General features: G+C 43.7%; 1 protein-coding gene across 1 annotated transcript; it reads right to left on the bottom strand.

Moving 5' to 3' along the window:
• Nucleotides 1-4,372: 4,372 nt before the first annotated feature.
• LOC123513173 (gamma-aminobutyric acid receptor subunit alpha-5-like) lies at nucleotides 4,373-20,263 on the bottom strand. Its single transcript, XM_045270119.1, has 11 exons — nucleotides 20,179-20,263; nucleotides 17,433-17,548; nucleotides 16,842-16,909; nucleotides 14,196-14,416; nucleotides 11,332-11,414; nucleotides 10,284-10,418; nucleotides 9,046-9,198; nucleotides 8,732-8,865; nucleotides 7,472-7,609; nucleotides 6,463-6,765; nucleotides 4,373-5,713 (listed from the first exon to the last, which is right to left on the bottom strand). Exons 1-11 carry the CDS (start codon nucleotides 20,256-20,258, stop codon nucleotides 5,549-5,551), a joined length of 1,596 nt encoding a protein of 531 aa, XP_045126054.1. The 5' UTR covers nucleotides 20,259-20,263; the 3' UTR covers nucleotides 4,373-5,548.
• Nucleotides 20,264-20,571: the final 308 nt, after the last annotated feature.

Here is a 20,571-nt window from a genome sequence, read left to right as displayed (position 1 = left end):
CCGTTAGGAGACACGGGGGACGCAAAGGAAGTAAAACCACGTTGCCAAAAATAACATAAGTGGGAAGGGATGTGATACAATGCATAATTTGTTCTTTGAATGAAAGACCGTGAGCCACCCACGATCCCCACGCGACACCCTCATCCATTGCTTTTTCCATCAGAGATAATGGTTTTCTTTTCTCCGCCAGACTCCCAGGAAAGAACGTGATCATATATGTGATGCTTGCGCTCCCTCTCAATCTGTACGAGGCTGTAGGATCAGAGAAGGAAGTCTAGTCTTATCTTATACTACAAAGTTATGTAATTCAGTATGTCGATGCATTTAGCTTAACGCAAAACGATCCCTAAAGTCTACATCTCTGGCTTACACTTCGCATGACATTATTTCTTGGGTAAACACAATAAGAAATTCTCAGAGCCTCTACCACATTGATCTTGGTTAGCTCTTTTCGTGCACCTCGCTTCATTCTCGCCTCCCTCCACACCCACACAAGCATCTACGCCAGGGGTGGACAAACTTTTTAGTGCTAGGGCCACATTAAAAAAAAAGATAATCATACAGGGCCGCATACTACATATATTAACCAAATTCATTAATATTTAAGATAAAAATATTAAAGGCTTCTAAAGGAAATGCTATTCTCACACGCATGTGCACACTGTGGGAAGAAAATGAAATGCTCACAATATTATTTGGCGTTGTTTATTACTTTACACTTTCAAATTTACTGACATTTGTCGGACCACATGAATTCCTTTGGCGGGCCATAGTTTGCCCACACCTGATCTACTCACTTCCCAGTCATGTGAATCACTTTCTGAAGGTCAACCGTACCTATATACTAACGAGAAATTAGACAGCTATTGTGTCTTCCTCCATAAAATAATAGATTCACAGAATAGAAAGCAACTGCCATAAGTGAATTAGTGTTTTGATTATGGTATAATTTTTCAGTTGCCTTTAACGCGTGCGACGACACACACACACACACACACACACACACACACACACAACAGACAAGACTCCCGGAGGAGGCTGCAGTGAGGCAATCCCAGCAGTGCATCATGAGGCGTGGACGGCATCGCTTCGCTTCCCAATATTCATGCCACAAAATATCCGGCGATCATTGAAAACAGTTAATTAAGTGCCAGCGCTAAATTCTGCTGCGGAAATAGGGCGATAATTGAGAGAGAGAGAGAGAGAGAGAGAGATGTGTGTGTGTGTGTGTGTGTGTGTGTAATTCACTGTTTGATCTGCTGCAGTCTCTGACGAGACAGCCAGACGTTACCCTACGGAACGAGCTCAGAGCTCATTATTTCCGATCTTCGGATAGGCCTGAGACCAGGCACACACCACACACCGGGATTACAAGGTCACAACTCCTCGATTTACATCCCGCACCTACTCACTGCTAGGTGAACAGGGGCTACACGTGAAAGGAGACACACCCAAATATCTCCACCCGGCCGAGGAATCGAACCCCGGTCATCTGGCTTGTGAAGCCAGCGCTCTAACCACTGAGCTACCGGTCCATGTGTGTGTGTGTGTGTGTGTGTGTGTGTGTGTGTGTGTGTGTGTGTATGTGCATGTGTGTGTGTGTGTGTGTATGTGCATGTGTGTGTTGTGTTGCAGGTCTTACAGATGTGAATACTTATATGTCAGGAGTCCCTTCAGGCTTCAGCTAGTCTTCTCCATTCACTGCCTTTCATTACGTCCTCTTTCATTCCTCCCAGTCTTTGCAACCAGAATTCAAGTCTCTCTATCCATACCTTTAAAACGAACAATAGAAGCTACACTGCAGAGTCTTTGCGCTCTCGTCTTCCGCATTGTTCTCCAATAACAACGGAAACATACTACTAAGGAATGTGCACACGATTTTTTTTGACATTACTGACAATATAAGCCTGTGCCTCTTCTTCCTCTCTCGACCCAACCACTCATTTCTGGCCAACAAGACCACTTCAAGTCTCCGTGGCGGCAGCGGAGGAAGGTATTGTCCAGGAAGCTGCGGAAATAATCCCCGCCACCCGTTGTGCCTTAACTGAGCCCTTCCTCAGTTCCTCCCGCTCGCTCGCTTCCCGCTGATGACACACTGCCCTGGAATGGCAGGGGTCCAGAGCGGCTTTGGTAATTATCTGGAGGAGGAAGAGCGGAAGGAGGGCAGGAGAAGACAGACACATATGAAGGAGAGGAGGCAGGAAATTGAGAGTGATGAGTGTAATTGTGAGGTGATGAAAGGGACGCTGACGAAGGGACCCACTGCTGGTGGTGGTGGTGATGGCGGCAGCAAGACAGTTACAAGAAAGAGAAGGAAATGAAGCAAGACAAGAAAGAAAACTTATGTAGAACTCTGCAAAATGTTAGGATATCAGAATTAGTATGTTAAGTGTCCGGAAGATATCACCTTCCACCTGGTGAAGCGTTAAGTTACCAATGTGCAGGTACTGTACTGTACCAGTGGTGTCTCCTTTATGGGTGTGTCTCGTGTAGCAAGCGTGGCCATTCTACATACACGTGTATTCCCGCAGGCTTCACACTGATTCCAATTTCCGGTTGATTTTGGCAAAAAGTTTCCCGTCAAGTTATCAGTTGGGTATCTGGGCAATTAAATTTCTTTGAACTCTCGCAAGGCCATCTTGTTATTCATATACATACTAAATAGATTGCTTAGCTCATTCTTTTCTCCCTCTGCACTAAACAATCTGGTGGTGTGTGGCAAAGCTCACTTACTTCCTCAAGGATATCCTCGCCGTCACCTGTTTTCCTGCGCGAGTGAAGACAAGCACTTTTGTATCATTTCAAACCAGCACCATCTTAAAGGGTTGTTTGGTATTCCACCCACGCCCTTCCCTTCCTTCCCTCTTAACCATCCCACCTTCCTCCTTTTCCTTCTCTCAGTAGCATTATCTCGTGTTCGTCTTCCGCTCTTCTCTCCCTCGTGATCCCAGACCAAGCCGCCTTCGTCGTTACTGCGTGGTGAGCATTATCAAGCCACAACACGGCTCTCGTCATTCTGATAAAAGACGCTTCTACTATTTCTGGTTTGTTATGTACACAGTCAAAATTTTTATAACAAGCGTTGATAAACGTTTCTAAAAAGACTGTCGTAACATTATTGTGGGTGTGTTTACTCCTATTTTGTTGTGGCGATGCACCACTCTGGAAAATTTTTCATATAAAAACTGACATACTAAACTTTCCTCATTATATTACTGTAGAAATAAGATTTGCGTCAGTATATAATGTGGAAGGAAGGAAGGGCGGCGGGTGGGTGAGGCCAAGAAGCAAAGATGTGGGGACGGGTGAGTGACAGGAAGGAAAGGAGGAGTGAGGGGGCGGTTGGATGAGGCTGAATAACTAGAGAGGAATGATGGGGAATAATACTAAACAAGAAAAGTGACTCGACAGAACCAAAAGCGTACAGTGCCAGCAGCAAACATACGTCCCTTGACACACACCAGTGATTAGTTACTTACAAGGGTGTGATGTGAGGTGCTGCTGCCGCCACTAGTGTGTCTGTATCCACAGGGTTGAAAGTTAGCCACCAAATAAACCGACAGGCAATGTTATGAGCTGCCATTGCCATCAGCTAAGCAAGAATCAATATGTGTTAGTACAGTTGAGATCTGGCACAGGGCAACCAGAGAGCGAGAAGGCAAGGCAAGGCAAGGCAAGGCAAAGAGAAGCAAACAAAACCCTACCTATACACAAAGCCGCCTCACAAAGCCCCTGCTTCGCCAAATAGCCGGAAAGGTTGAGCGGACCGAGTTGCAAGGAAAGGCCAGGAAATGCTGCCGGTGGACTAAGAGTATAAAGGTTTCAGGCCACCGAGTTGGGTTTATTGTATTGAGGCAGCATTGTGAGGTGGGGCGGGTTCCGTGTACACTATACATAAACACTGCTCGTTCGTATAGACTATTATTGAAAGCCACAGAGATGATTACTCAGGTTTCCATTAGTGTTTTTCCCAGTGATGATGCAGAATTGAGCCGTGTTTGATTAAGTACCACTGGGATCGTAAGAATCCTAGCAACATCCACAAAATCCAAGTGAAATTACTCGAAATATAACGAGGAAATGTTAAGATTACTTGTCGTGTGTGTGTGTGTGTGTGTGTGTGTGTGTGTGTGTGTGTGTCGGTCATTCAGTTTGTTAACTACTCAATCAGTGTGTCAACCGTTAATTTATTCAGTCAGTTAATCAGTCGGACAATAAATCAGTCAGTCATTTGGTCAATATATAATCATTCCATCAGTCAGTTATTTATTGAGTCAGTCAGTCAGTCAGGGTACCGTAAGCGCAGCAGCTGTGAGTAGCACTGGTGATGCACGCCTTAGTGAGTGAGGACACATGGAAGGTGAGGGGCAAAGCAAGGACGGCATAGCGGGCCAGAAGTTCACAGGTTAGGACAAATAACGCCGCTGTGTCCGATATCTTTTCTTTATTCATACTTTCCCGCTGACTTTATGTAGTCTTATAGAGATAGGGATTTCCTTGTGTGTATTATCCAGATTCTCCACACACACACACACACACACACACACACACACACACACACACACACACACACACACACACACACACACACACACACACACACACACGATCTTTCTCATCTCCAGTTCACAATACTACAGGCCAGTCAGTAATCAGGGGGAATTTAAGTATCAATATAGTATGTACAGATTTGTAAATGTTTAGATCATGAATAAACAAATTGCATTGTATAAGGCAGATAGATAGTTAGATTAGATAGATAAGCAGACATAGATAGATAGATCGATATGGATAAACAGATAGGGAGAGAGAGAAAGACCCAGTTCCCTATAGGCCGAAAGGAAGGACGTTGGGCTGAGTGGGTGTGTGAAGAGTAGCTAGGCAGTGTCTCGGGGTAGGTTTTGAGGGAGCGTGACTTCCTGCCTCCTACAATTAGCTCTTTGTTCCGCCTCTCGATTGGGTAAATTTGTGAAAGAATGCAAGTTGTGTTAAAACAATGACCGTACAGACTCGCCATAGTTTTACTTGCGGCTGAAGGGAAATGTATTGGTGCTGAGGACACTCGAGTTTGTGTCTGCAAAATTTACCCTCCATCGGTTGCTATTAATAGGCCAACCGATTTTCTATCCTTTGTTTTGTATGTCTGAAAAATCCCACTGGATTGTGAACAGAAGAGAGATGCAGGCAGTGATGATGGTGGTGCTGGGGAGCATAGGGTAGTATTGGGTTTAGGTGGTGGTGCTGGGCAGCTGGTGGTGGTACCGGACAGCTGGTAGTGATGTTGGGCTGTAGGCAGTGGAATTAGGCAGCAGGCAGGTGATGCACTATATAGCACATCTGTTGTAATGGGGTTCGGCAACAAGAAGGTGGGTGCACCAGTACAACTGCGGTGATGGTGTTAGGCAGCAGACAGGTAGGTGCACCAGTACAGCTGTGGTGAGGGTGGTGTTAGGCAGCAGGCAGGTAGGTGCACCAGTACAGCTGTGGTGATGGTGGTGTTAGGTAGCAGGCAGGTAGGGGCACCAGCACAGCTGTGGTGAGGGTGGTGTTAGGCAGCAGGCAGGTAAGTGCACCAGTACAGCAGATTTATACAAAGGAATATCAGTGGGAACAACACTCTAGATGCTTCGTCAATATATGAGACTGAATTCATTTTGTGCCTTGTGTAGCGCCTCTTGTCATGTGGCCGATGCTTCAAGGCTCCTCTCCTCTCCTGGAAAGCAAAGCATGTGTTAAAAGAGCAAACCTTGAGATACTGTAAAAGGTGAGGAAAGTGAGGCATTCAGTTAAAATGGGGAGTACAGAAATGTTCTGTATCAGTAACCAGCAAGATAGACATTTTGTCTTTTAGTACATCTAGCGTCCTGAATCTGATCAATGCAGTCAGACTCATTCATGTTATGTTCACACCTCTCATCTTTATCGTTAATGGGCATTCAACAATGGCAGTGACCTAAGTGTTGGCTTCCACTCACTAGCTTTGGCTATGGTTTTCCTCCCTTCTCCTAGACGACTTCTGCATGTCTATTCTGTTGCCTTCATTTAACAAAAGAGAACAACATTGGCAGAACATATGGAATGGGTATAGCTGTTCATCTCTAGTGCTGTTTTCCTTACAAATTATTTGATTTTCGGAGAGCTCTAAATATGAGCATATTCCGGTAAATGGCCATGAGAATAGCATATATGTATTATATGAAGTGATCTGAATGGAAATCACAGTTAACTATCAGACATGAACAGATAAAGAACATTTATTTATTTATTTATTTATTTATTCAAGCATTCTTATTCTTTATATTTTTGGTCAATACTCTTAACTTTATTTTTCAATATGAAGTTAACTCATCTAATATCTATAGTAGTTCATGGGACATTACTGTAAAGGTGAAACTTTTTGAGATGGTGACTGGATGGAGGCAATTGAGTGTTCAACATTCTGCCAGTAACACTCTCACCTACCCTGGCAATGAGGGAAGAGCAGGGTAGTGTGAGCTGTGAGGAGTGGATGGCTCCCTCTTGCTGACACACGATGAACGGTGTGGCTGAGGCTGACGGGGCAGTGTTGGGGGCCTCAGCCAAGGATGGAGGCCTGTTGCTGCTGCTGTTGCTATTGCTGCTATTGCTAGTTGGCAGTGTTGGAGAAAGAGATAAGGGTGAAGAGGGGCAGGGATAAGGATAGCCAGCAGCATTGTTGATCTCACTGGACACGCAGGTTCTCTTCCCTTTAGCCTTTAGCAGCATGATGGTGCGCGCCACTGTCGTCTGTACGGGATAGAGAAAGTGTTGTTGTTGCCTGATAAAAAGTTTTCATGCCGCTCTTCTTTACACATACAAGCCCGTGTCATGTCGCAGTCTATCTGACATGTTTTACATCCCACACCTACGTCAATCTTCTTTAGAGTTTTATTCAATTGTTCTAGATTTTTTTTTATTCATGCTAGGTAATATATTCTCTCTCTCTCTCTCTCTCTCTCTCTCTCTCTCTCTATATATATATATATATATATATATATATATATATATATATATATATATATATATATATATATATATATATATATATATATATATATATATATATCAAGAAAAACGATGCCTATTATTATTCGTCCTTCATCTAAGTAGTTTCTCGCACAGTAAAAACTTCCTTCACTTCTATTCAGATAGCTTTACTCGCAGATGCTAATAGTCTATCTTCCCTGCCTGGTGATCCCTTTCCCCCTATCCTCATCCCTCACCCATCTTTAACTTGACTTTAAAACACACACACACACACACACACACACACACACACACACACACACACACACACACACACACACACACACACACACACACGCAATGATTAGTGCACAAAGTTTAAGGATCAAGAACATGAGTGATGGTGATGGTGGTGGTGGGGGTGGAGGTGGTATTGGTGGAGGCCTCTCTACATGCATAGTAATATTTGCTCCGCCAGTTACTTTACCTGTTCGTCCTCCAGCGCGTCACTGTCATCAGCTTCCTCGCCATCATTATCATCATTGTTGTTATCCTCGTCCTCGGAAGATTCCCACTCGTACACCTCCCCAGATCCCACTTTGGTGAAGAGGTGCACGAAGGCAAACTGTGGAGAAGGGAGAGTCGTTAGTAAACTCAATACACTCAGCAATGTGCATACCATCATCTTTATTTTGTATCTAAGCTTGTTTAGTTGTATTCTGGACTCAGGTCTTTGTTGACTTCTGCATACAAATTGTTCTGTACTTTGTCTGGTTATACATAATTCTGCTGGCATTTTGAGTCAGTTTTCGTAGATTAGCACTTCACGGATACCAGTGTTGTATATGAATTGTACTACAAGTGTTTTGACCCCGTACTTCAGGCCTGCAGGCATAGAAAAATTATACTCAACACAGATTAAAAAAAGTAGATTATTGTCAAAAGGGAAAAGGAAAGGTTTAATTGGAACTAAGAGATCACCAACAGTTCTAAAGAGAGATACAAGCTCAGCAGAAATTAAGAACCTTTTAATCTCTTCAGTACAAGGACGCGTTTTCATATTAATTGTTGTTACTATTTTTGACAATTTCATAGAGATTCAGAAACATGTGTTGGAATTAGAATAGTAAAGACTATGGCCATTAATCTCCTGACCTCCATAGACCCTTCTTAATGCAAATGAAATTGTTTAATCATAGTCAAAAATCAAGGTAAAAATGCGTCTCAGTACTGAATGGATTGATTAATTAGTGAATAATTTTCTTTCCATCTAAGACTAAGTAACTGTTCGAAAAGGACAAAAATAGGACATTAAACTCTTCAATACTGGAACAAATTTTTACCTTGAGATTTGCGTACGATTAGACCATTTTATTGACATTAGGAAGGGTCTATGGAGGTCAGAAGATTAATGACCATGCTCTTCATTATCTTAATCCCCTACATATGTTTCTAAAGCTGTATAGAATCCCCAAATAGTAAGTATAATGAATATGGAAACCTATCATGGTACTTAACCCCTTCAATACCATGACACGTTTCCATATTCATTTTGCTTACTATTTGGTGATTTTACACAGCTTCAGAAACTTATGTGGAGATTAAGATACTAAAAACTCTGGCCATTAATCTTCTGACTTCCATAAACCTTCCCTAATGTGAGAAAAAAAAAACATATAATCGTACACAAAATTCATGGTAAAAATACGTCCCGCCACTGAAGGGGTTAAGGAATTAAGCCACGCACCTCAATGATGGTGGCAAAGATAAATCCATAGGACAGCCACACGAACAGGTCAAGAGCAGTGGAATAGGACACTTTGGGCAGGTCAGTCCTCGCCTCCAGCCCGAGGAATGTCATGGTGAGCACCGTTGTGATACCTTCAGTCCAGCAGGAAGGATGAGCTCATGAGACGACTGTGATGTCATAATAGAAGGAAGAAAAACTCTCTCTCTCTCTCTCTCTCTCTCTCTCTCTCTCTCTCTCTCTCTCTCTCTCTCTCTCTCTCTCTCTCTCTCTCTCTCTCTCTCTCTCTCTCTCTCTCTCTCTCTCGTACCCACCAAGAGAGATGCGGTCGGACGTGGCCTCTCTGTTGAGCCAGAAGGATACCCAGGAGAGGACCACCAGCAGCATGCACGGCCCGTACACCTGGATCAGGAAGTTGCCCATGTGGCGCTGCAGGTGGAAGCTGGCCAGGAGTGTTGAGAACTCCCCTGGACAGCCAATAGTAGTGAGAGATTGAGGCTGAGGAAAGTTTCTTACACGTGCTTACCATTTTAAAGTATAAGAGACGTTTCCCTATGATTAATTTTCTTATGGTGTGTGTGTGTGTGTGTGTGTGTGTGTGTGTGTGTGTGTGTGTGTGTGTGTGTGTGTGTGTGTACCTGGACTGACCGACTCTCTCTCTCTCTCTCTCTCTCTCTCTCTCTCTCTCTCTCTCTCTCTCTCTCTCTCTCTCTCTCTGATGGAGATTATGTTATAACAAGTGAGTTTTCATACAGTATTTAGGAACAAAATTATCCGTCACACGAGGAGGGTTTGTGTGTAATGAAGCAAGGAAGAGTGAAAGAAAAGTTGTACAGTACATGACATGTGTGTGTTACGATATAATATCTATTTCGGTAGGACTCAGCTTGCGTTCTCTGTGAAGAAAATAGCCTGTATAGAAAACGAGTCAAGATTTCATGGTAAAGGGGACACTGAAACGCTGCAACAATCGATCTAGTAAGTGGAATAGAGAAGGTGTGTAAAGATGTCCTCTCCCTTCCTCCCTTAAAAAAGATTAAAAAGAAATAAATAAATAAATAAAAATAATGGACTTAATGATCGTTGTGGTCACGTCATCAAGGGCTGTCAGTCTGTCCCCTCAGTGTTAGATGGTAACTGCATGGCCATGCGTTCTTAGGGCTCCTGGTCAAGGCTTCATTTCCCGACTACTCCATCTAATAGTGAAATCATTTTTCCATCATTTGGAAAAATTTCTCACCGTTTCTAAGAGTGATCTAAGGAAGAGTATTGCTCAGTACTTAAATACCGAGGAAATGCAAATTAAGAATGTATTTAAAACGCAATATTTTTCGTGCCCCTACTCCGTCCTAAATATTCTCTCGTGCAGTAGGACATTGCCCCTTTACTGTTGTGTCAAAGGAAACAACCAGTCAAAAAGGTTATTAGATTAATTTATGGATGGGAATGAGTGGAATTAAGTAGTTATGTTCATAGAGGGAGTGCCACGTGCCGGTCTGACAGCCTCTTGCAGATTCCCTCATTTTCTTACGTTCCTATGTTCAGTCCTCACCCGTGAGCCGCGTGGTGTTCTCAAATCCCGAGGGAGTGGCGATTAGGTCAAACTGGGACAGCATGAGGTCCGGTGCGATGACCACCTGCCTGTCACCGTTCCAGCGATACACGACGTCCCTGGTAGTGTACGCGACTGTGGGAGGAGGAGGCGCCAAACAGGTAATGGAAGACTTACGTGTGAAGTGTAGAAAAATAATAAGAATTGATCAAAGTGTAGTTTACGAGTTTGTTGGTGACAAGAAACAAATGTGTCGCCTATTAACCCCTTCAATTCTGGGACACATTTTTACCTTGAGATTTGTGTACGACTAAACCATTGAATGGTGTATGGAGGTCAGAAGATTAATGGCAGCAGTCTTCACTATTTTCATCCCCCATGTAAGTTTTTGGGTGAATAAAATCATCAAATAGTAACCAGAATGAATATGGAAACACTTCATGGTACTGAAGGGATTGAAGGAAAAAGTGGAGTAATACATATGACGTGCAGAAAGAAGGAAAAAAAGTCGGAATAATGAGTGGATGTGAAGTGTAGAAAGAAAACAAAGTGATCTTATATGAGATGTATAGAAACAGTAAACTCATGCAACAGATAAGCTGAGGAAAGAAAACGGGAAGAGGAACAAGAAGAAGAGGAAGAGGAGGAAGATCTAAGAAGTGACATAAGCAGGGGGTGGATGCAGCGAGGCAGGAGGTTGATGGGCAATTATCGCAGAAATTCAAAAGTTGTGTAACGCTAAATTCTTAGAGAAATTATGATAGTGTGAGCGTCACACTGCCACGGTATCTTCGTCTTAGCCCGTCGTGAAATCCTGCAAGTTTAATGCAGCCGTAATAATTCATCCATTACTTCCCAAAGGTGTTATGTCTTACTGTGGACGGACGCATATGACAACAATAATGATACACCCCACTGAAAAAGAATTACCATTCATTATTTAGAACGAGAACAGTTTATATGATTCATGTATTGCCTGTAAGAAGGTGCTATATATCTCAGTGTGGGGATTGCAAGGGAGGAAGTTGCGCGGGTAGCTGGTACTCACAGGAGCCCATCTTGAGAGGGCAGCGCTGGGTGTCCATCGGGAAGTTGTGAAGACTCATGGGGCAGTACGCGTTGATGGTCAGCCTGCAAGGTGGAAGGGTGGGTGGTGGTGGTGGTGGTGGTGGTGGTGGTGACTGTGGGAGTAGTAGTAGTAGTAGTAGTAGTAGAAGTAGTAGTAGTAGTGATAGTAGTAGCAGTAGTAGTAGCATAGCAATAGTCGTACTACAATAGTAGGTAGTAGTAGTAGTAGTAGTAGTAGTAGTAGTAGTAGTAGTAGTAATAGTATAATAGCAATAATAGTAGTGCCAGTAGCAGTTGTGTACTGTACATAATAACTTCAACATTGACAACTACTACTACTACTACTACTACTACTACTAATACTACTACTACTAGTACTACTATCATCATCGTCAATACCATCATCGCCCCATCATCAGCGCAACTCACGCGTGTCTTGCAGCCTGGGGACATTTTCATCCTGTTTGGAGCGTCATATTTTCGTTTCGTAAGACGTCGCTCAGGAGACAGTCCATGGCGCGTAAGCACGACCTCTCCCTGGAGACTATCACCCGTATCAGGTCTCTGTGTAAAGTTTGATTCGGTGCCAAGTGAAGTGTTTGCCAAGGAAGTGTGGGGTGGCGGTGGAAGCAGCGCGTGAGCACTCTCGCAAACAATTCTGAAAGCTTTTTTTAAATGCCTAAGAATACTCCGAGTGCAATTAGACAACCCCTTGCAGGTGGAACCAGAATTGTCTGGGCGGGAGGGAAAACAAAATACTCCACGCTCGTTTGCTTCAACATGTGTGCGCGAGAAGACAGCGTGTCATTGCTTCTGTCGGGCGCTGATGATGTCCTTCCAGCCCAAGGCAAACACTGCTTGACAGAACAGCCTGACGTCCTAAATTTGTGTTGCGGTTTCATCATGAATAAACAAATAAATAAGTAAAATAAAATAAAATTGATAAGTGATAAAAAAACATTGGCCTAGCCCTTGCAACCGTTTAATTGTGTGATGGCAGCGCCATCACAGTAAATGTGGCCTGTTAGGAAGTCCAAAGTTCAGAACACTATGACTCACGAGACTCGGAAACTTGTGAAACACCAGGCCATAGTTACAGTAGTTTGCTGTTCCAGAAACTACCACGACAACCGTTTCCCTGACCTCCTCCCCACCTGCAACGCGCCCCGCTCCAGTACTGACTCCTTGAAAGTGGAGACAATAAACTGTACTCAATGGCATAAAAGATTCGATGACCATCGAGTGCATCATGGGCGAGGAGGCGCACAAGTGGCGGCGCCGCTATGTCTGCAAGCGAGTGTGTGTGTGTGCCGGGCATGGGATGGGGGTGGGTGTGGGGTGTGGGGCAGGTCAATATTCTGCAACGTGAGCTGCGGGACTGATAGGGCGCGATGGTCCCTTGATACGTCAGGCGCCTCGCATCCACTGCCTGCTGCACACGATCACCTCTCGTGTGTGGAATGTCGCCCGACCATCTGAGCTATCTTCACATTAGCTGCGTGCCGCTGCCTCGCTCCCCCAGTCATGACTAATTTAGTGTTGGCGATACTACTGCGTTGATGTTACTAACGCAGAGTGGATGATAATGATAATTGAATGACACTCACATCACTCACGAGGAAGTCTCACAAACGGATGATGTTTGCAGATGTTTAAAACAATCTCCACTGCTTGTTGTCTTAGAAAAAATTAAGTACGTTTTCACTTTCCTACACTGAAGCTGAACTTTTTTGACATCGTAGTAGTAGTAGTAGTAGTAGAAGTAGTAGTAGTAATAGTAGTAGTAGTAGTAGTAGTAGTAGTAGTAGTAGTAGTAATAGTAGTAATAGAAGTAGTAGCAGCAGTCTTTTAGTTTCCTCCCTTCTGAACCACCGCTGGCGCTCCTGGCTGTGTGTGCTGCAGGCTTAACCAAACTCACTTTATGGGCATAATCCGGGTGGGATTTTTTTCTAGGTTGGTTGAGTGTCTCATATTTAGTAACACTTGTGCTTTATTGAGAAATATTTCTAAGCGTCAATGCTATGATTGGCCACGTTTTAACGAGTTTGTCCATTCTATTGATGATGCGTATCTTCATCAAACCATCACTTCATTCATAAAAAAACGAAACGGCATTGAATATCGATAAGCTCCACTACACCCCATCTATGCCACGAGAGAAGACGCTGTAAATGTTTTAGAATACAGTCCTTAGTTAGTGTGTGTGCCGCAGCGGGGACCGCCTAGCACCCGTCCAGCTCGTCATCATTCCTACCCTTGCACTGCCCACCCTCACAACACCACCGCTCACTCAGCCACTCTATCAAAAAAGACTTCGCTGCTAAATTTTGTGGTGATCCTCCTCCCTTATGTTTTGCTCCCTTCCCTGTTGAACTTCGTATTGGATTTCTCTCTCTCTCTCTCTCTCTCTCTCTCTCTCTCTCTCTCTCTCTCTCTCTCTCTCTCTCTCTCTCTCTCTCTCTCTCTCTCTCTCTCTCTCTCTCTCTCTCTCTCTCTCTCTCTCTCTCTCTCTCTCTCTCTCTCTCTCTCTCTCTCTCTCTCTCTCTCTCTCTCTCTCTCTCTCTCTCTCTCTCTCTCTCTCTCTTCGTCAGGTTGCACGGTCTAATCTCCCAAAATCCCACGTGTCCGGGAAAATGACAACAAATCGTCCGACTTAGGAGTTTGCGTCAGGGATGAAGACTGCCGTGGCTGTGTGTGTGTGTGTGTGTGTGTGTGTGTGTATGTGTGTGTGTTTGTGGCATGCATGAGGGCTGGCTGTGTGGCGTGTGGCGCGAGGTGTGGCATGCATGGGGCTAGCAGTGTGGTTACTGCTAAGGGGTGTGGTGCAGTAACTGAGTAACATACCTGGCGGAGTAGAGGATCCTGCCGCTGCGGTACAGTCTGATAAACTTGTTGGGCGCAGTGAGGAGGTGGATGTGGCTCTGCCTGCCGTTGTGGATGAAGGTGTCTGGCTTCCATAGCTTGTCCAGCACCGCCAGGGACAGTGTGAAGGGCTCCCCAGGCAGCGGGAAGGCCAGCCGCTCGTCCACCCACGATTGGCGGAAGTAACAGTCCATCGAGAAACTCTGAAACATAGGAAACTGCAAGCAAGGCTGAGGTGAAGAGCGAAAACCTATCCACCGGTAGGGGGAATTGTGTGGGCAAGTGATGAGGAACTGTTGTAACGCTGGGGTGTGTGTGGGCAAGTGAAGAGGGATTGTTGTAACGCTGGGGAGTGTGTGGGCAAGTGAAGAGAGATTGTTGTAACGCTGGAGAGTGTGTGGGCGAGTGAAGAGGGATTGTTGTAACGCTGGGGAGTGTGTGGGTAAGTGATGGGGAACTGTTGTAACGCTGAGAGTTAATGACCTGTTGTATCAGAGAGATTGACAGTCTGTTTCTTTCTTTTATTATCATAATTATTATTGTTGTTATTATTATTATTACTATTATTATAATAATAATAATTATTATTATTATTATTATTATTATTATTATTATTATTATTATTATTATTATTATTATTATTATTATTATTATCATTATTATTATTATCATTATTATTAATATTATTATTATTATTATTATCATTATTATTATTATTATTATTATTATTATTATTATTATTATTATTATTATTATCATTATTATTATTACTTTTATTACTACATATTGTCAGCAGCAGCAGCAACAGCAGCAGCAGTAGCATTATCGACATTAAAGTTCAATATTATCTTTAATGTTATAATCATCATCAACACCTCATCATCACCACTATTATCGTAATTATCATCATAACATTATAGTGAGTATCATCAAAAGTTGGGTACAGGCGCTGACGAGCCTGGGAGTAAACACACTTTTGACGTGTATGTTGTTACACGCCTCATCACTTGCCTCCAGGCGACACAGGCATCGCCCTCCTCCTCCTCCTCCTCCTCCTCCTCCTCCTCCTCCTCCTCCTCCTCCTCGAGGGCCTCGTAAGTAAAACATCAAAGACTGTAGACGGCACGAAAATTATTGCAAGTCGAGTCACCGACAAGCGAGAGGCAGCATCAAAGCGGCCCTGGCCGTCTAGTTAGCCAGACACATCAGTCATGAAGAAGGTCCAGGTTGACATGAAGTGAACTGAATATTTCATAAAATCAGTCTCAAATAAAGCTACGCAGTGGAAAAGGGTGAGCACGCTCGACTCCATTCCATGCAGTGTTAGGCTGTACGAAGACAGTTTGGGCTAGTCTGCTATAAACCTAAAGCCGCATCTCACCCAGCAGTGAATTCATGAAGGAACTAAGTCAAGTTGTGGGCCTGCGATCCCACACTTCCACTAAGCAGCTTGGTTCCTCTGATAACTGGGAAGGTCTTTGTCCACCACTGGAATCATAAAGGTCTTGCATATACATTGAGGAAGGCACAAGTAAACAAACTCGACAAGTATTGGTAAGATTGAATGGATATTATTAATGTTTCAAAGAGGTTGATTGTTTCTTCCTCCTTTCACTACTTTCTTGGTAATTTTGTCTGTGGTAGTCTTCGGTCCATCTTGGATTTTTCCGACCTGCTTCCTATAAAGATCCCCAGTAGTCCCCGCAATCAGTCTCGTTACTTACAGTGCTTGCGTTACTGCGCGTTTTCTTGTTCTTCTGTACCTATTCATGTATTTATTTATCCTCCCTTCCCCCTTCTATCCTCTTCCCTTCTGTTCTATTATCTTTATATTCGTGTGTGTGTGTGTGTGTGTGTGTGTGTGTGTGTGTGTGTGTGTGTGTGTGTGTGTGTGTGTGTGTGTGTGTGTGTGTGTGTGTGTGTGTGTTTCTGACCTGATTAACCCAAGTTAGCGAGACATCAGGACGCTCTGCCAGGCTATTGAATCACTCACCGGGTGTATTACCTTTTAATGGTTCGTTAGCATTGTCAGAGAGAGAGAGAGAGAGAATGGACGCCTATACCACAAGATCAATCCGGTTCGTCTGATGTGCAGTGCATGGAAGGATAGTTAGCAGATGATTTAAACAAGAATCATGCAAAATATTCTGATTTTCATCGTATTTGTGTTGTACTCAATAAGCTCTTAAAGATAAGCTCTTAAAATTCTCAAATTGTAACGTTTTTTTTTTTTCACTTTCATTCCTCCTTCTCTTCCTCCTCCTCCTTCTCCTCCTCCTCCTCCTCCTCCTCCTCCTCCTCCTCCTCCTCCTCCTCTTTCTCCTCCTTATTTTTCTTTATCATCACAACTTCTCCCACCTAATTTTAGGATTGGCTATACATTTGATTAGCTCAAGTTACCCTTTTTATTTAACTTTACTAATCCCTAGCCTACGTCAAAGTTGTAAAAGTGGCTGAGATTCAGATGAGCTCTCTCTCTCTCTCTCTCTCTCTCTCTCTCTCTCTCTCTCTCTCTCTCTCTCTCTCTCTCTCTCTCTCTCTCTCTCTCTCTCTCTCTCTCTCTCTCTCTCTCTCTCTCTCTCTCTCTCTCTCTCTCTCTCTCTCTCTCTCTCTCTCTCTCTCTCTCACCATGTCCATCTCGGAAATCTGTCCCATGCTGCGAACCTCGATGTCGATCTCCACTGTAGTAGGGGCGCCTGGGGAAGGAGACAGTACCATCACCAACACCACAGTCATTGCCACCACCACTACTACCACCATCAGTGCCACCACCACTACTACCACTATCATTGCCATCACCACTACTACCATCATCAGTGCCACCACCACTACTACCACTATCATTGCCATCACCACTACTACCACCATCATTGCCACCACCACTACTACCACCATCAGTGCCACCACCACCACTACTACCACCGTCATTGCCATCACCACCAGCACTACCATCATTGTCATTACCACCACCACCACCACCATCATTGTTATCACCACCACCACCATTGCTATCACTACTGCCACCATCATTGTCATCACCATCTTTATCATCTATTTTTGTAGTATTTTGGGGGGTAAATTTGTAATAGACCTTAATTGGCCCTTGAGAGAGAGAGAGAGAGAGAGAGAGAGAGAGAGAGAGAGAGCGAGAGTGAAAGCCTGTGTGTGTGTGTGTCTGTCTGTCCATAATTCTCAAGGTGGTGTTAAGGTTTGGCTCACCTCCGTGCGAGGGACGGAGCTGGTGGTCGTATCCCAGCAGCAGGCTGTCCAGCAGGGAGGAGATGTTGTTGGTGTACACCTGAGTCTGCACCTGGTGGCCACTTGACCCGGCGGCTCTGTGGGGAACAAATTAAGGGTAGGAGTTTTACTGTGTCAGCTGTCAGTTGCGACCAACGATCAAGGCCACTGCATCAAGGCACGGGGCAAAGGGAATGGATTGGAGGAGGCAGTTGCACGCACACGGTTTGCACGCCGCCGGCTTGCTGTGCGGAAGGGTATTAAGCTCTCAGTCCAACCTCGCTGTATCTCCGTTACACCCAACAAGTTGTGATAAGAACATTTATTTCATGGCGCTGAAATAACAAGTGTAATACGGTGGCTTATTCTAACATGCATAAAAAAAACATAAGAGATATCCAAATAGGTACGAGTTAGGCAAAAATTAGAGATTAAGTAGTCTGGGATTTTAATATGCTTATTGTAATCGAGAGGATAGGAGTAACCCCACCACCACCACCACCACCTTCACCATCACCATTGCCATAGTATACAAGACCACGTACTCGAACTCTGTGGTAGTGATTACGTAGTGTGTGAAAAGTTACCGTTCAATGGTTTTGGTGATCTTGTTCAATTACATTCCCTAAAAAAAGTACCATCACTTAAGAAATGCATTTGGAACTCTTAATGGATAATCTTGAGGCATCAAAACCAGAGTTGAAGTGTTCCAACAGGATGAGGCACCAACTTATATTGCTACAAATGTTAAAGAGTGGCTAGGTAACTGAAGTCAGCATCATACAAGATTGGCCTGGCAATTCACCTGATATTTCTCCAATAGACAGTTTATGGACTGTAGTTAATACCAAATTACGTGATTTTAATTGATACCTCCACACTCCAAACTGAAAAAACCTTCGTAAATGTTTAGCAAACTTCAAGGCTGACACTTCAGATTTCAGATAACAGTGTACCGAAACGTTTCAGAGAAGTGCTCAAGAAAAAAATAATTGCAACAAAGGATATGACAGGAAATGTGCAACTGAAAATTATTTACGCGATAACTGTGCAGACGTGTGCGCCTCTACATGCGTCTTCACCCCAAAGATCAGAGGTGTGTGTCATTCGGCAGCGGTGCTGTTATGAGGCTGGGAGTGGCTGAGAATCGACTCGTGACAAGACGTTCTAGGTACGACTGATTATGTATTGAGACACGTGACTGTCAAGACTCCAGTGGCGGCTGGTCACGGTCGACCTTAACTGTGCTGCCGGTGTATGGTAGTGAAAGACATCAGTTATCCAGCACCTTCATTCCTCTTCTTGTCAGTGAGTACTAGAAGACGTGGACGAGGCAGGAAATTAAGAGTTTTCCCACTGGAGTTGACGTGGAGAACAAGAAACTAGAGAAAGATAAGAAAAAACAGTGAGTCTTTTTTTCATTACCGTTGAATGAAATATGGAAGTTTCAGTAATCATCGGACAGAATGTGAAGGGTATGATTGTATGGATTCAGGTGGCTATGTCATGTATCCTGCCGTGGTTGCTTATTAACGATTCCTTTTGTCAAATTTTGGCCAACTCATCACTCTTTTAGTTTGTCTCGTCTGTGAATGAAGCTTGTGTAGCGCAGTACGTGTAATCACCAGCCCTTTCTTGTGCTTAGTCTTCTGTTTTGTTGTTGTTGTTGTTGTTGCTGTTATTGTTGATTTTTGTTGTTGCTATTGTTGAATTTTCTTCTTCCTCTTCTTTCTCTTTTTTTTATTATTTTTGTAGTTCCTGTTTTTGTTCTTGCTGTTTTTTTCTTCCGTTATTGATGTTGATCGCTTACACTACTAATACTACTACTACAACAACTACTACTTCTACTACTACTTTTACTACTACAGCCGGAAGTAGCAGTATTAGTGAAGGTACTGTACGTGATGAGATAGATAGATACATATATAGGTAGATAGATAGATAGATAGAAAGACAAAAAATAGACTGACAGACAGACAGGTAGACTGGTAGGTAGATCTTTTTCCATTGCTCCTAATTACATAATCATAAAGGCTCTGTCTCTCTCTCTCTCTCTCTCTCTCTCTCTCTCTCTCTCTCTCTCTCTCTCTCTCTCTCTCTCTCTCTCTCTCTCTCTCTCTCTCTCTCTCTCTCTCTCTCTCTCTCTCTCTCTCTCTCTCTCTCTCTCTCTCTCTCTCTCTCTCTCTCTCTCTCCTGCACGATACTGTTCAAATGGACAAGTGGTTTTCTTCTCTCTTCCTTAGAAGACAAAGATTAGTCACAGGGAGAAGCTTGATTGACTGAGTAAACCCCCGCGAGACTGAGATCCTAAGGCGCTGTGGAGGAGGACTGTTTACTGGTGGAAAAAGAGAGAATGAGTTTGATTACACTATTCACCGGACACCGCCGCCCTTCTTTCATACATTACCGTCTCAATAAGAGGAAGGAGATGGCGAGGAAAGACTGGCGGAAGGACAGAAAAGGTGCAGGGATAAGACACAGGAAGTTCAAGAGTTCTGGCGGGAAAGGGGTTTATGTAGTCGCCGTCAAAAGTCGATAACAGTGTAAGTAAGGAAAGAAAGATGAAGAGGAGCAGGAATGGAGAAAGTAGAAGGAAGAATAAGAATGCATACTCTCCAAGGGTGTTGACGAAGTGGTAGTAGAAAGAAACGAAAAGAAAAGAAAGCAAACGAGGAACCTGAGTAAGAAGAGAAACAGGGAAATATAGAAGGAGGAGGAGACTACGTACCTAGGGATGGTGAGGAAGTTGAGGAGGAGGAGGATCCCAAATATCGCTGACAAGAGATGACAGCTTCTTCCCAACAGCATAATGGCAACCTGGGGAGAGAGAGAGAGAGAGAGAGAGAGAGAGAGAGAGAGAGAGAGAGAGAGAGAGACGCGTTGATATGTATTTCAATAATTAGAAGAACTCGTTATATAGAATTAGTGAGATTATACTGATTTCACAATATTCTCCAATATAATGATGGAAGATAAATAAATAGACAAAATATAAATGTTGACAGAGTTAGGCCGTGTCCGCATTGGGAGAGAAACTAAGACCAGTTGAAGTCAAAACACTGCTCTAAAATGTTTATAACACATTTTACTTACGCCAGCCATAAACTCTTTCATCTTCTAA

The sequence above is a fragment of the Portunus trituberculatus genome, chromosome 35, assembly GCF_017591435.1.
Source record: "Portunus trituberculatus isolate SZX2019 chromosome 35, ASM1759143v1, whole genome shotgun sequence".
Taxonomy (NCBI): Eukaryota; Metazoa; Arthropoda; class Malacostraca; order Decapoda; family Portunidae; genus Portunus; species Portunus trituberculatus.
This window is presented reverse-complemented; position numbering and strand designations above follow the sequence as displayed.

Coding starts and splice junctions, on each gene's coding strand:
- LOC123513173 (XM_045270119.1), bottom strand. CDS start 20,258: ATGCTGTTGGGAAGAAGCTGTCATCTCTTGTCAGCGATATTTGGGATC. Junction 14,417..16,841: donor AGATTTCCGAGATGGACATG/GTGAGAGAGAGA, acceptor CCTATGTTTCAG/AGTTTCTCGATGGACTGTTA. Junction 8,866..9,045: donor GTCCGACCGCATCTCTCTTG/GTGGGTACGAGA, acceptor GCTGGACTGAAG/GTATCACAACGGTGCTCACC.